Source organism: Polypterus senegalus, chromosome 6 (assembly GCF_016835505.1).
Source record: "Polypterus senegalus isolate Bchr_013 chromosome 6, ASM1683550v1, whole genome shotgun sequence".
In the NCBI taxonomy this organism is placed as follows: domain Eukaryota; kingdom Metazoa; phylum Chordata; class Cladistia; order Polypteriformes; family Polypteridae; genus Polypterus; species Polypterus senegalus.
The window spans coordinates 84,009,562-84,025,803 of NC_053159.1; the positions used below are offsets into that span (position 1 = coordinate 84,009,562).

At 37.6% G+C, this 16,242-nt stretch overlaps 1 protein-coding gene across 7 annotated transcripts in view; it reads right to left on the reverse strand.

The window, feature by feature from the left end:
- Positions 1 to 16,242, reverse strand: part of hdac4 (histone deacetylase 4) — a 532,842-nt gene that overhangs the window by 119,130 nt on the left and 397,470 nt on the right. For 5 of the 7 annotated variants that reach the window (XM_039756439.1, XM_039756437.1, XM_039756438.1 and 2 more), the window contains one exon: positions 14,477 to 14,727. In XM_039756439.1, coding sequence (XP_039612373.1) covers positions 14,477 to 14,727 — 251 coding nt within the window. The remainder of the gene's footprint in view (positions 1 to 14,476; positions 14,728 to 16,242) is intronic. The other 2 variants (XM_039756441.1, XM_039756440.1) reach the window with 1 other exon arrangement.

Below are 16,242 nucleotides of genomic sequence, written 5' to 3' on the forward strand. Positions count from 1 at the left end.
AAAAAAAAAAGAAAACCTGCAATTAAAAATATACCTTTGTCATAAGAGATAGCAAAACAATAATTAAGGAAATGTTACACCAAGCAGGGTGGGGTTAACACCCCTGAAATTCTCTCAAAGCCTGAATTGAAATCAAAGTCTACAGCAGAGTTTCTATAGCGACAACAGATCCAGACCAAATCAAGTGTGTATGTTTGAATGAAGTCCAAGCCTGGCGCAGCTACAGTCTGATGGCAACCATCCAGAAGAACATTATTGACGTCAGAGTACTCTGGAATTGCCTCATCCATGCCCTCTTCCACAAACAAGGGATTTATTTTATTTTCTTTAAAGACCAACTACCGTGGGATATAAGCTTTGCTGAATTTGTCAATAGGCTACTTCCTTGTTCAAATATGTGAAAATACGGAAAACATCTAAGATAGAAAAAGCGTTTTCTTGTCTACAACAGCTAAGAGTTTAATGCTGTAAAAGAGAAGGGGAGGGGACATTTTCTTTTTATTTGTCAGAGTTTTATTCTTCCTGGATACGGCATTGAACGAAAACAAAAATACAAGCAAACACACTTGCAGTGGCTTGTTCTATCTTAACTCTCAGGACTGGGTTCAGGCTGTATAAACTTTACCATGAAACAGAAAAGCAGGTCAGTGTTTACAGTTTATCTTGAAATTTAAATTTAATCAGTTGAAATGCAATGAATGACCTAAAATGGTGAAAAGGTAAGCAGTACACTGGCAGAGGTTTACATTTTAAGTTTAGGTTAGCAAACACTGAAAAAAGGAAATTTCAGAATATTACAAAAGGGCTTTCTTTGGGGAACAACTAATAGGTTATAACTTACAGATGTTCTAAAGGAATTAAAGTAAAGTAAGCCTTGCAAGATGAAAAAAAGAATTTGCAAAAGTGTCCCAATTTCTGTTAATTACTTAAAAACACTGTCTGTGTGTCTTAAAGCAGAGTTAAAACAGACTGTATTACTACACCCTTTGAAGTACTATATGGACAATATAACACTGTAGAAAGTTGTAAATTCCAGTGATATTGGGAAGAAAATGGCAATTAATAAATTAAATCAGACCAAGCATTAATACCCTGAGAAGTATAGGTCTTTCATTTAAAGAAATTGCAAAAAAATCAAAGTGTCAGTGAGTTTAGTGTCCTTGGAAACTGGAAGAAACTCTGATAGGAAGATATCTGGCAGACCCAAAGTCAAAACCCAATCAGAAGACAAGTTTCTGAGGGTCATAAGCTTGTGTGATAAGACAACTGTGTAAAACAGTTTCAAGCAGAGCTTAGCAGTGGTCACGAAATGGAAATCTCAGATTCTATTGTGAAGAGGAGACTTTGTGCTGCAGGTTTGACAGCGTGAGTGGCACCAAGAAAGCCATCCCTTAAAGGACAAAATAGGACATTGAAATACCGGCTGTGGACTACTGTAGACTGGAAGAAAGTCTTCTGGATTGATGAATCCAAATTTGACATCTTTTGTTCATCAAGCAGGGTGTTAATATGCTGTCAATTTGGTTAAAGAATAGTTCCTCAGTGTGTGATACCAATTGTCAAACATGTAGGAAGAACTGTGATGGCCTGGGGTTCTTTTGCTGTAGGCAGAGTTGGTGACTTGCACAGAGTGACTGGCAGTTTAAATACAAAGTGTTAAAAAAACTTGGCAAATGGTGGCTACTTTGATGAATCAAAATTTGAACACAATTTTGTACACGTAATGATTCCTTGACTTATTTTTATTTACCATTGTTGATTTGTTCTATGCCTCGATTTCATGAAATATTAAGACGTTAAAGTGTGTGCATTTCCATAAAAACTGAAAAAACTAAGGTGTTCTAAAACTTTTCACCAGTAGTGTACAAACACACTAACATTTGTCAATATCTTAAACATACTTACAATAACACTGTTTTTAAGTGGAGACAGATGACAACCATTTCCTTTTTTAATTTTTTTCACCGCTTTTCCAGGTATGGATCACAAGAACAACATACAAGACTTCGGTATTCCAAGCAACTGTACCCAGCTCTACCTGGAATTCCCATTATATCTCAACATATCTTGGATCTTACCCTTGGTTTTTCTCCTGTGATCCATGCATGGCACATCTCACTTGATGCTGAACAGAAACTTAAAACTGGATCTACTGAGGGATCTCACTGACTGTCAAGCTCTTTACTCAGACATTGAAAATAAGTTTTGCAGATGAGAACTGGAACATCATACGAGCAACCTGAAAACATTATCTTATTCTTTAGTCACAACCAAAAGTTTAGACCATTTGTTAGAATGGAGTTGTAAACTGAAAAAAAGCTTTGTTCGAAGACATAGCTTCTGCTTCACCACTACTGATAAGAGAAATTGTGAAGTTTCGACTGTCACTAAAATTTGTTTTGCACATAATTTCACTATTGTGAAACTCCAAACTTACTAAAACGGTTTTTTGGGATAAAAAAAAAAGGAATATTGATCCCTAATGCCTTGTTTGCACTTCCCAGTTTTAGTTGCAGATACCAACTGGTAGCTGGTACCATACTGGTAGCATACCAGTAAAATCAATTCTATTTAGGTGTCTTGTTTTTATCACTGAGGAAGATCCCCATCACGCATATTACTGCTTTTTCTCCACAGAAAAAATTGCTACACCGAAAGCCCCCAAAACGCCATTACCTAGAAATCACACTTTCACTTTTCAAGATTCCTGCAGATGAAGGTGGGGATATAGACACTCCAATTGCTGTATAGCTTTGAGTTTCTTTTCTCTCTCCGAAACTATCTGGGTGATAGGAATTGCCAATACAGTGGAACCTCGGGTCACGAACGTCTCTGAACACGTACAAATCGGGTTATGACCAAAAAGTTTGCCAAACTTTAGCATCTGTTCACGACCATAAACGCGGGTGATGAACAAGCCAGTTTCCCTTCCAGTTCATACGCGCTGATAATTTCCGCACGTGTTCAGTCTCTCCCTGTACATTGTTCTCGGTCAGACGTGTGTGCATTCGATGTGAACTCTTTGTGCTCTATTTCGTGTGCTTTTGCATTAATTTTGAAATTAACCATGGCCTCTAAACAAGTGAAGAGTGGTAGTGTTGGTGAGAAGAAAGGTTCGAAGAAAACTGAAATTGAATTAAAGAAAGAAATTATTAAAAAGTATGAGCGTGGCGTTCATGTTACTGATCTTGCGCCAAGTACAAGAAGTCAAAAACTATGATTTTGACTATTCTAAAGCAGAAAGAGGCCATTAAAGCAGCTGATGTTGCAAAAGGAGTTACAGTGTTAACCAAGCAGAGGCCTCAAGTGCTGGAAGAGGTGCAAAAACTGTTGCTAGTGTGGTTGAACTAGAAGCAACTTGCAGGGGGTAGCGTAAGCGAGGTTATGTTATGCGAGAAAGCCAGGAAGATTCAGGGTGATTTGCTGCAAGGTTAGTCTTCTTGGTTGTTTATGGTAAGTTTTTGTATAAATTAAGGATTTTTCAAATTTAAATTTTTTTTCCCTGTGCTTAAAACTCATTAAAAAAAGTGTTTACAGCGAGCAGTTCGTAAGGCTGTAGCGTGAACTCTTGAAATGTTAGTTTTCTCTGTTGTTCAAGGTTTTTCAAGGCAGTTCATAAGAATGTAGTGTGAACTCTTGCAAAGTTAGTTTTCTTGGATAGTTTTTTTTTTTTATAAATTAAGGATTTTTCAAATGTTCATTTTTTCCCATGTGCTTAAAACTCATTAAAAAAAAAAGTGTTTACAGCGAGCGGTTCGTAAGGCTGTAATGTGAACTCTTGCAATGTTACTTTTCTCTGTTCAAGGTTTTCTCAGTGTTATTCAATGTTTTTACATTTAGTTTACTATTATACTGTACATTCTATAGTATAATTAACTATTTTTGTGCTTAAAAATCTTTAAAAAATATATATTTACATACAGTCGTACGGTCTGGAACGGATTAATTGTATTTACATACAATCCTATGGGGGAAATTAGTTCAGGTCACGACCAAATCAGGTTGCGAGCAGAGTTTTGGAACAAATTACGGTCGTGACCCGAGGTTCCACTGTATTGTCATTATAATTGAAAGTGTGGGTTTCTAGTACATAGTTCCGTAAGAATTATGTTTCTGAGAGTTCCGCAAAATGTTTACATGTGACAGGAAATGAGCTGGTATTGATGTTTTTTTTTTCTCCATCACAGATATTTATTTAAGTACTAAAATTACACTAAGAGGCAAGCAGAACTAAAGTAGGAAAAGATTTTCTCCATTACAGATATTTACTTAAATGATAAAATGACACTTAGACTGAAGCAGAATTCATGCAGGAAGACATGTCCAAACAGAAACTTTTTTCTGGTGTTACTAGCACAAATTTAGCTGGATGTTAAACACCAGAGTTTCATTGCAAAATCAATTTCTTGTAAACTGTTTCTCTCATCACTAGTTGAAACCATTAGGTTGGATACAACATCTACATACTGCCCTAAAATCTCATAATTACTTCTAATCTCAGCTGTGAAACTCCTTATTTGGTGCATCTCAGCAGTCTTTCAACTGCAGAAAGCAAAACACTCTTTTAGTAGAGTAGCACAAGCTTAGATTTGGAGGTGTTGATTATTATTTTTATTTGTCTGAGATTTCTGTTAAAAAAGAAATATTAAGACAATATTGACTAGAAATTTCAGGCAGGAAACCCCCTTGTTGACAAACTGGATACTCCAAGAGTCTTTACAACATGATATCCTGCCCATGAAAACTCATGCAAAAGGAAATTCAGCCTTACAACAAGGATCTGAACAACTTATCAAATGATAGAAGTGAATGGTCAGGGAACAAATACCCTTGTAGCAACAATCAGAATACCACATATACTGTATATTGTTATAACTCCTCCAAGTTTCACATCTGTTCAAATATCTGACAAAGGTGTAATCCACATTGGTCTATACTAGACTTGAGACTCATCCTCTGGTTCCAATAACCCAATATTGACTTTTCAAAGGAAAGTGAATAGCATGACCCTCCAGTAACTGAAACACAATTTCTTGTTCCTCCTTTCAAAACTTGGGACCACTGGGGTCACCACTGGAAGACATGTGATTACTGTTTCTTTCACGAAGCACATAAGATGCATAATAAATAAGGCACCTTGACAATAATCACTGCTATCATCATTTCTTGCCTGGTCTCATCTACCCCTACAATGATCCTAAGCTTTTTAAATACCGCCATGACTGCTAACAAAAATTTAACCTAAACTCACCAGATGCTTGAAGCATTGCCTCCTCCAAAGAAGGCGAACCTGTAACTTTTGAGTAGCTACTTATAGTGTATTTACTCCCCCTTAATAATAAAAATAAAAAAAGAATTACTTTCTTGTATCGATGAACTGTATACCAGAAACTCTATGAGGCTTCAACACATTTTCGAAAGCTTCATTAAATATCTCCTACACAAGAACCTTGAGGTGGGCCACGGCTAAAGCTCTGGTGTTCTTGCTAGTACATTTTAATCACATTCGCAGCGGTTCATACTAACGCTGCATTGAAGATATTATTCTAAAGTATGAAAGCTTAACTCATGAGTGGCGTCCATTAGTGGTAACTAAGACTTCATGACATCAATGACATTTAGGTAGTCTGCCTGACATGATTCTCAAACAAGAATACAGTACAAGTCTGGGGATAACCCATTAAAAAATGAGTAGTGAAAGTGAAAAGACCCAAAACCCAAAGTGTTTCTTCCCAAAACACTTGCTCCCAATTTCTCCATTCTGTGTGTTTTACACCACTGCCAGGGTTTCAAGGAGTGAGCAAATTATACTGAACAAAAGGTTTGACTGTGAGTAGCACAAGGTGAGTGGAGCTTAATAACTGATTTGCACGTTATTATGAGCACTGTGACAAAGAAAACAGACAGACATTTAGACCACTGCAGCAAATGGCCTCTACATACTGTTATTTTAACTACTGCATCACTATATGGCATAATAACAGCAAAAAGAATTTAGATAAGCATTGTGATCTATTAATACACATGTTAATAATGGCATATTTGCATTTCTAATTAGATAGTAACATTACATTCCTTTAGTTATTTGTTTAGACATGCATTCCAAAGGTGGATGTTGTGCAGCCTCATCTGTGCATCTACTGGTTTTGGTAGGCATATATGTTGATACTGGTGTTTTGAGTACTGAAATCTGCATCTCCTATGGCCCTTTGTAATAAGCTCTCTTAACGGCAGTCCTTACGACAGCGCATGACACACCGCTTACTTCAAATTCATATTTTGCAGTTCATATTTTCATGAATGTAATTGCCAATTCATTCAAGCTTATATCGACTCTTACACTATCATCGTAACTCTGAACAACAGAGAGCACAATCAGCACCTGTGACAACATATAATTCATATTTACCATTTGTCCTTTGATGCCTTCAAATGCAAATGTATAATCTGATGCTACAAAAAGGTTTTTGCATCAGGTCATTTTTATTTAAAAACATATTGCTTTTTTTAAAAATGTGCAATGTGCTCTCTGCACATGCAACACACATGTATAAATCGAATAGGGTTTTTAGGAGACTTTTTGACTGCAGATAGTTTACTGTCTGTCAGACCAGGTTAATGACAGCACCTCTGATGTCTGCCATTCAAATCACCGCCCCCACTTTGAGCTCCACCTTCACGAGGTATTAGATTGGCTTAGAAATGTGACACTAAGTCTTACTGTTCCAACCCAGTTTTAAGCAAAATTCACTCATGGTTGTCTCCAGATATATATATTACATGTCTGACTTCAGCGAAACTAGCGTTTAGGCAACAACTTCTTATAGCTTTTATGTTACCAGGATATAAGAGAAACTCTCCTGGGACTTGGGTTAAAGTTATCCGAAACAGATGACAGATCCTTGTAAGCAGTTTACAGCCATTTAATCCGGTCTATGAAAGTCAGGTACAATGAACACTTGCATTTAAACAGAATCAGATTAGGCAGGCCAATTTTACTAGTTACACTTGTCGAAGTGTCTCTGTGCCCATGAGAGCCAGAACTACAGTGTAAACAGGTAACGCACGTTTCAAAACCAAACACACTATCTCCAAAAGGGATAAATAGTTTGTAAGATATAATTAAAATAATTTATCTTTTTATGTTTTTTTTACACATGTGCTCCTAAAATTATTTCAAATATTCCTGAATACTTCTGTCATAGTCTTCTAATAAAACATTAACTGGACTAATAATAAAGTAAAAGTCTTACTCTTGGAAGCTGTGTGCTTACAGTGGAGGAAATAATTATTTGACCCCTCACTGATTTTGTAAGTTTGTCCAATGACAAAGAAATTAAAAGTCTCAGAACAGTATCATTTCAATGGTAGGTTTATTTCAACAGTGGCAGATTGCACATCAAAAGGAAAATCGAAAAAATAACTTTAAATAAAAGATAGAAATTGATTTGCATTTCATTGAGGGAAATAAGTTTTTGAACCCTCTAACAAAAAAAGACTTAATACTTAGTGGAAAAACCCTTGTTTGCAAGCACAGAGGTCAAACGTTTCTTGTAATTGATGACCAAGTTTGCGCACATTTTAGGAGGAATGTTGGTCCACTCCTCTTTGCAGATCATCTCTAAATCCCTAAGGTTTCGAGGCTGTCTCTGTGCTACTCTGAGCTTGAGCTCCCTCCATAGGTTTTCTATTGGATTAAGGTCCGGAGACTGACTAGGCCACTCCATGACCTTAATGTGCTTCTTCTTGAGCCACTCCTTTGTTGCCTTTGCTGTATGTTTTGGGTCATTGTCGTGCTGGAACACCCATCCACGACCCATTTTCAGTTTCCTGGCAGAGGGAAGGAGATTGTCGCTCAGGATTTCACGATACATGGCTCCGTCCATTTTCCGTTAATGCGATTAAGTTGTCCTGTGCCCTTAGCAGAAAAACACCCCCAAAGCAAAATGTTTCCACCCCCATGCTTGACGGTGGGGACGGTGTTTTGGGGTCATAGGCAGCATTTTTCTTCCTCCAAACACAGCGAGTTGAGTTAATGCCAAAGAGCTCTATTTTGGTCTCATCAGACCACAGCACCTTCTCCCAGTCACTCTCTGAATCATTCAGGTGTTCATTGGCAAACTTCAGACGGGCCTGCACATGTGCCTTCTTGAGCAGGGGACCTTGCGAGCCCTGCAGGATTTTAATCCATTGCGTGTAATGTGTTTCCAATGGTTTTCTTGGTGACTGTGGTCCCTGCTAATTTGAGGTCATTAACTAACTCCTCCCGTGTAGTTCTAGGATTCTTTTTCACCTTTCTCAGAACCATTGACACCCCACGAGGTGAGATCTTGCGTGGAGCCCCAGAGCGAGGTCGATTGATGGTCATTTTGTGCTCCTTCCAATCGTACCAACAGTTGTCACCTTCTCTCCCAGCTTCTTGCTAATGGTTTTGTAGCCCATTCCAGCCTTGTGCAGGTCTACAATTTTGTCTCTGACATCCTTGGACAGCTCTTTGGTCTTTCCCATGTTGTAGAGTGTGGAGTCTGCTTGATTGATTGATTCTGTGGACAGGTGTCTTTTATACAGGTGACTAGTTAAGACAGGTGTCCTTAATGAGGGTGACTAATTGAGTAGAAGTGTCTAACCACTCTGTGGGAGCCAGAACTCTTAATGGTTGGTAGGGGTTCAAAAACTTATTTCCCTCAATGAAATGCAAATCAATTTCTATCTTTTATTTAAAGTTATTTTTTCGATTTTCCTTTTGATGTGCAATCTGCCACTGTTGAAATAAACCTACCATTGAAATGATACTGTTCTGAGACTTTTCATTTCTTTGTCATTGGACAAACTTACAAAATCAGTGAGGGGTCAAATAATTATTTCCTCCACTGTATGTACAACACTGAGGGCAGGGTAACAGTTCTCAGAACACACAAGCTGAAGCTGAAGAGCCTGTGATATTACAAATTTGCTAAAATATGAACATTTCTATTTGAGCTGCTAAACAAAGCAATATCACATGTTACTGGTTAAATACAGTATTCTACACCAATATATCTTGAAGTAATCACACTGCTCACTTGTGTCACTTTCAGGCTGACACTGTTGACAGCTGAACTTTCACAAGAGCACACCTGGACTAATCTAATGAAATCAAGGGAGATTGTTTCTGGAGATTATCCACATATCTGTCTGTCACATATCTGGACTACTTTTCAATCCTGACGTTGTCTACATAGAATCCCAGATTTTACCACCTGTCTTTCCATGCAAAGTTGCCCTTCCTCCATTCCCTTTATTAGACTAAATGCTGGATCATAATGCTTTTGGAGATGACCATGAGAACTTGTAGCACTCATTTTGAAATCTGTGCAATAGTTAGCATCCAGCAGTGTTATTTCTCCACCAAATTAAATTGCTTTCCCTAAACCCGTAACACTTGTGTGTACTCTCTTGCGTTTTTTTAAATTTTTTTATAGATTAAAAACACATGCAACTAAACAAAAGGACATCAGTCAAACATAGTTTATGTCTGCACCACAATTTTCACCTGATTTACTGTTATATTAAAGAAAGATTAGATTTTGTTCTCCTGCTCATAACCAGTAAAAAGATTTAAGGATTTTGATCCTTGAATTGTCTTTTAGACCCACATTCACCAGTCTTTAGCTAAATTGTTAGTCAGGCTTCAAGCACAACCTTCCATAACAGAAGACGTTTACAGAGATTTGAAAGGCTCATTACAAAAGGTTTTTTCAATTGAATAGGGCAAGAGGAGTCAAGCTATAATCAGACTCCATTATATGTGTGGCTCTGAAAAGACTTCTTTCTCTCATTGGAAAAAACGCTAAATGTTTCAGTTGTGATAACAAAAGATACAGCCCCAAAAACAGAGAGTTTCTGGAAGTGATTTCTGAATACAAGATGTTCACTTGAAATACTTCCACAATAGTGTGTCCAGAATAATGCTGACAAGAATCATTTTAAAATTTCAAATCAATTTTGAATAAAACATAATATGTCATTGTTATATTCACTTAATAAACTTAATAAAAATTCAGACCTAGACCCACACATACTAAATAATTATAGGCCTATTTCGAATTTTTATACTAGAAAAAGTAGTCGCCAGTCAGCTTCAGTCACACCTTACGCATTACAATTTATTTTAGAAATTCCAGTCTGGTTTTCACACTGGTCGTAGTACAGAAACGGCATTAACACTGGTTGTAAATGACATTCTGATATCCTCTGATGAAGGAAACTCCACTGTAATTATGTTGTTGGACTTAAGTGCAGCATTTGACACCATTGACCATTCTATTTTACTGCACAGGCTAGAAAATGATGTTGGGCTTACAGGCACCGTGCTCGCTTGGTTTAGTTCTTATTTATCAAATCGATTCCAATATGTAGAGAAATGTGCTGTTAGTGCTCCATCATTATACACAGAAGTTCAATATGGTGCCCCGCGGGGCTCAGTACTGGGACCTTTACTGTTTTCACTTTGCATGCTTCCACTGGGATCTCTCGTTAGGAAACATAATGTTAATTTTCAATCGTATGCAGATGACACCCAGTTATACCTTTCATTTAAATCAAATGAAGTTTCTCCGATGTTGTCTTTATTTAGTTGTGTTAGCGAATTAAAGGAGTGGATGAATGAGAACTACTTGTCTTTAAATACAGATAAAACAGAGATGTTAATTGTTGGAGGGAATGACGCTGATCACAACAATATTTTGTCATCATTTAACTCAGTTGGAATCACTATTAATTTTACTGAATCAGCCCGCATTTATTTTTGTCTCTAGCATGTGATTTAAATCGCAGATTACAAAGTTGTCCAAAACATGTTTCTTCCATCTTAAAAATGTTAGGAAATTAAGGCGCTTTCTAAATAAAAAGGATTCTGAGAAATTAATTCATGCATTTACCTCTAGTAGGATTGACTATTGCAATGTGGTTTTCACTGGCTGTTCAAACTGTTCTCTATACAGCCTCCAGTTAATCCAAAATGCCGCTGCAAGAATTATTACAAGAACAAGAAAATACGCACACATAACTCCAGTTCTTAAATCCTTACACTGGCTCCCAGTTAAGTTTAGGGCAGATTTCAAAATCCTCCTTTTAACATATTGTGGAATTGAACCCGGACACAGACAGACGGACATCTTCTGTTCACCCAACACACATTTATTATACAATATTTACAAGAATATTTACTTCAGTGCACTTCCTAGTGCCTCCAGCACCGTTCCCCCAAATGTCCAGGCCTCACAGTCCTTGTGCCTTTCTCCTGGCCGCCTCCAATCCTCTCTCTAGCTCTGTCCACTTCCACCCGACTTCCGGGAGGCGGTCCCTTTTATCCGCACCCGGATGAGCTCCAGGTGCTCCCCGACAATCTTCCGCTGATACGCCCCAGTGTGGCGGAAGTGCCGGCTGTTCTCCCGGAAGCTCTCTGGGTGTCCCTGCTTCTCTTCCCCCCAGCACTTCCTGGTGTGGTGGAAGTACTGGGGCCCAGGGTTCCCAAGGCATTGGGGTGCCTCCTGGCGGTGACCACGGGCCCCTACAGGGTGGAGCTTCCATGCCCTGAACCTGTGGCATCCAAAGCAACCAGGAAGGCGGCCCCCACATGATCCCAGATGGGTGCACGCCCACTTCCGGTCCTCCAAGGCGTCCCGGCCGGGTCGTGGCCCCTGGCATCCTCGACAATATAAAGCATTAAATGGCCAAGGTCCGACTTACTTGTCTGAACTTATCATGACTTACAAACCAGAGCGCACATTAAGATCTCAAGATGCCGGTCTGCTTATGATTCCAAGGATTTATAAAATAACAGTGGGAGGTCGAGCTTTTAGTTACAGGGCCCCTAAATTGTGGAATGGTCTGCCTGCTTCTATAAGAGATGCCCCTTCGGTCTCAGCCTTTAAATCCCGGCTGAAGACTCACTACTTCAGTTTAGTATATCCTGATTAGAGCTGCTGATTAACTGTAGAGACTGCATCTCCGTTGTTAGTCATTAGCACTAAAACATCAGTAACATGACAGTTACAATTGAATACTAACCCTCACCTACTCTGTTTCTCTTCTCGGTACTCAAATGTAGCACTTAGTGCCACGGACCACCTGCCAAGTTGTTTTGCCTGCCTATGGTAAAGTCATCCCTTATGAAGGATCGCAGGAATCATGGGAAAGAGGGGTCCTTTCATCGGATTGGCTGGTCCAGCACTGTTTTTAGCCGTGGAATGGCCAAATGGGGGAGGCAGCTTGATGGATAAGGTCTCCAGGACTCTAAAAATATCCAAATCTTATTATATTATTATATGATATCATCTACTTTTAAATTCTGCTCCGTACTTCTAAAATTTTTATTTTTATGCTGTATTGAGGATTTGTTCTGTTCTGTGTATTGTATTGTATTGACCCCCTTCTTTTGACACCCACTGCATGCCCAGCCTACCTGGAAAGGGGTCTCTCTTTGAACTTCATTTCCCAAGGTTTCTTGGGAGTTTTTTCTTGTCTTCTTAGAGAGTCAAGGCTGGGGGACTGTCAAGAGGCAGGACCTGTTAAAGCCCATTGCAGCACTTCCTGTGTGATTTTGGGCTATACAAAAATAAACTGTATTGTATTGTATTAATATAATTCATAGTCATAGAAGGCTGAGGCCTATCCTAGCCAAACTGGCTGAAAAACAGGAACCAACTATGGACAGGGTGCTAATGCATCAAACAACCAACTTGCAAACACATCCTCACTCTGATTAACATATTGGCCAACCTAGAATCACCAATTAGCTTAACACACATCTTAACAAAAAGGAACTGAATTTGAACGTAAAACACTAGATGAGTAAGGCAGTAGAAGTAGCCACTGTGCCACCATACATTCCAACTGCAAAACATTCTAAATTTACATTTCAAATGTGACAGGCATCTGTCAATGGTAATAAGTCAATTCCACCTGGGCAGACGTTACTGATATTGTTTTTTATCAGTATGCTACTGATGGAGTATATGAATTTCCATTTGGGATTAATAAAGTATGTATGTATGTATGTATGTATGTATGTATGTATGTATATATCTATCTATCTAAAAAAGAAATTTAAGAAAAGACAACAGTAATACAGTTAACATTTATTTATTCTTAATTAATATAAGGTTAGAACAATTACTATAACAATTTAAAGACTAGTGGTAGCTTCCAATAGTATGTGACATTCTCCTGGGCATAATAACTGTAGCGCCACACTCCAATTTTGTACACATCAAACAGTTGTGTTGAAGACAGCTCAATTAAAATCTTTTAATGTGAAAAGAAAGTTTTCCAAAGCAAAACTGGTAAAAAATCATTCCACTATTCCATCTTTATAAGTTCGTAACATTTCAGAAACTTGAACAGCCAATGAAAAATTCTACAAATAAATTAACAGTGCCTTGTGGCTTTGTCAACAGGGTTACCCTTGGCACTAAATGCTGCTTTGAACTAAACAAATTGAAACAAAAACAGAAGTGAAATTAATAACCTACCAAGCCTGTTACTAAAAATGTGTTTTTAAAATCCCTTCTTGAATGTGCATTCCAGAGCCAAATAATTTGTTTTAAACAGAGTGAAGACTCAAGCAATACCAGGCCATTCACATATTAATCTAACATGGAACAATAGTTCTCATTTGATTAAGGCTAGTACTTAGTTGATAACCATAACAAACAATAAGTGAACTTGAATTAAAATTAGTTTTTATCAATTTACAATTAGAAAATGTCATTCTTCCAGTGTTTTATGTAAAATAAGCAATAACCATTCAATGGGAGATGTGCATTTATGCTTTCTTCTATAATTTTCAAAAGAAAAAAATCTAAAGCTTAAAATCTGAGCTAGTTAGTGGTAGTATTTGCAGAGCCATGAAAGGATTCCAGAAGGTATAGTTCCAACTACCAAACAATACTAAAGAGCAATAAGAAACCAAGATTAATAACCTTCTATTTATAATTAGGAAACTCTTAAGAAATAAATGAAAACATTTTTCTAAATAGAAAAATAAAAATAAAACCTGGCATTTTGGCGTACTGAAAGATGAGTTGGGTAGGGAAAAATAAAGCTTGTTTTATATGAGATCCTACTGCAATGTACCCATATTGTGAGTTTCTCAAGACTATCAGGATACAGCAGAGGAACATCTATTGTGGTTTAACTTTTAAATTTTTGAATGAGTTAAACAAGAACCTCAATCTTAAGTGTCAGTCACACACAATACCATTCCCCTAAAACAAACACTTGAACATGTTAACTATTTATTTTACGCTGATTAAAAAACTTAAATCTCTGTGTTACAGGTATACATATACATATTTGCAAGATACACTTCAAGCAATACATGCATACAATCATACTAAAAATACTGATTAGAATTTATCTTCTGATCTTCCTAAAATGCACTGGTACACAATTATTAAACAGACCAAGCTCTTCCTAAGATAGGGTCACTTACCTTGTTTAGATGAAGCTGTTGCTGTTGGAACTGCTGCTTATGTTTCTCTAGGAATTGCTGGTGCTGCTGCTGAATGACAAACTGCTGCAGAGCCTGGGCATTCTGGGGTAGGGGTGCCGACTGTGTTCTACCCAGTGGACGATGCCTTAACTTGTGTATGGAGGGCGTCACACGTTCACCAGCAACTGCAGCAGCTCCCACCAGAGACTGTGAGTGGATGGGCAAAGTCCCCAAGCCTGAAACATACCAGTCTAAAGATAATTTGAAAGGAAAAAGAAGGAAGGGGAGGGAGAGAACACCAGCAGAAGAAAAGACCATAAGAATAAAAGAGAGGAGGAAGAGGAAAAGGAGAAAGACATCCATTCAATATCTATATCCTTTATCAGCTGCGACTGAAAATTGCTTCCACTAAAACACAGCTATCTTAGTAGAATAAAATGGCTATTAGGGCTGTACGAGCATCTCACCAAGGCTTAGGAGTATGAGCATCATGCAGGTTCTCAACATTATGTAATTAAAAAAACAAATTTATATAAGAAATATGACTTAATGATTACAATGACTTGATTGCTATATGTGGTGAAGACAGTGGGAATATGAAATATCCAATTAACTAGCACAAGTAAAGGCGTCAATCTCCAATATTACAGTCGTGACTGGGAAAAAAAAAAAATAACCAGCACCCAAAAAAGTGCATTTAGCTTTTGAATTTTGATTGCCTGTTGAAAACATGGCTGAATGAAAATATTACTATTAGAACAGTCTGCTTATACCTTTACAAGATGCTATGTGAACATGAGCTGAAGGCAATACATTTAGTATGGCGGGATGCAAGATAAATAATTAGAGGTAAAAAAAAAAATACACAAATAGATAAAGCACTAGAATGCTTCCCATCAAGACATATGGGAAAACTAGCAGTTCAAACATACTGTTCTAAGGAGTAGACAACAATTAAACTTAAAACACAGTAAAAAAAAATGTGCCCTATGAATCTGAAGATACAGTATGTGCATATAGGATGTAAACATGTTCCTTGGTAAAAATGTCATTCGTGAGAGCACATGTCAAGGCCAGTACTGTTTTTGCACTCTGCAGTATCTTTTTGGATGCCTCGCTTTACCAAGTTTAGAGAAAGCCACAGCAACGAACACAGCCCCACTTCAAACACAGTACCTTAATTTCTGTCTATTAGCATAACATGGGAAAATAATGAAAAACAGGCATTTGTTCATTTCGTAATATATATTTATGATTATATTTAAATCAGGTTTTTCAGGCACAGTGCTGTGAAAAAGTATTTGCCCCTTCCAGATTTCTTATTTTATTGATAGTTTGTCACACTTAAATGTTTCAGATCATCAAACAAATTTAAATATTACACAAAGATAACCCAAGTAAACACAAAATGCAGTTTTGAAGTGATGATTTTATTTATTAGGGGTAAAAAAAATCTCCAAACCTTCATGGCCCTATGTAAAAAAAGTAAGTGCCCCCCCCTTGTTAAATCATGAAGTAATTATGTTTAATCACATTTTTTGGAAAGCTGAGCTCAATTTCACTAGCCACACCCATGCCTGATTACTGCCAGACCTGTTGAATCAAGAGATCACTTAAATAGAACCTGTCAGACAAAGTGAAATAGGCCAAAAGATTCCAAAAAGGAAGACATTATTTTGCGATCTAAAGAAATTCAGGAAAAGTTGAGAAACAAAGAAATTGCCATCAGTCATTCTGGAAAAGGTTACAAAGCCATTTCTAAAACT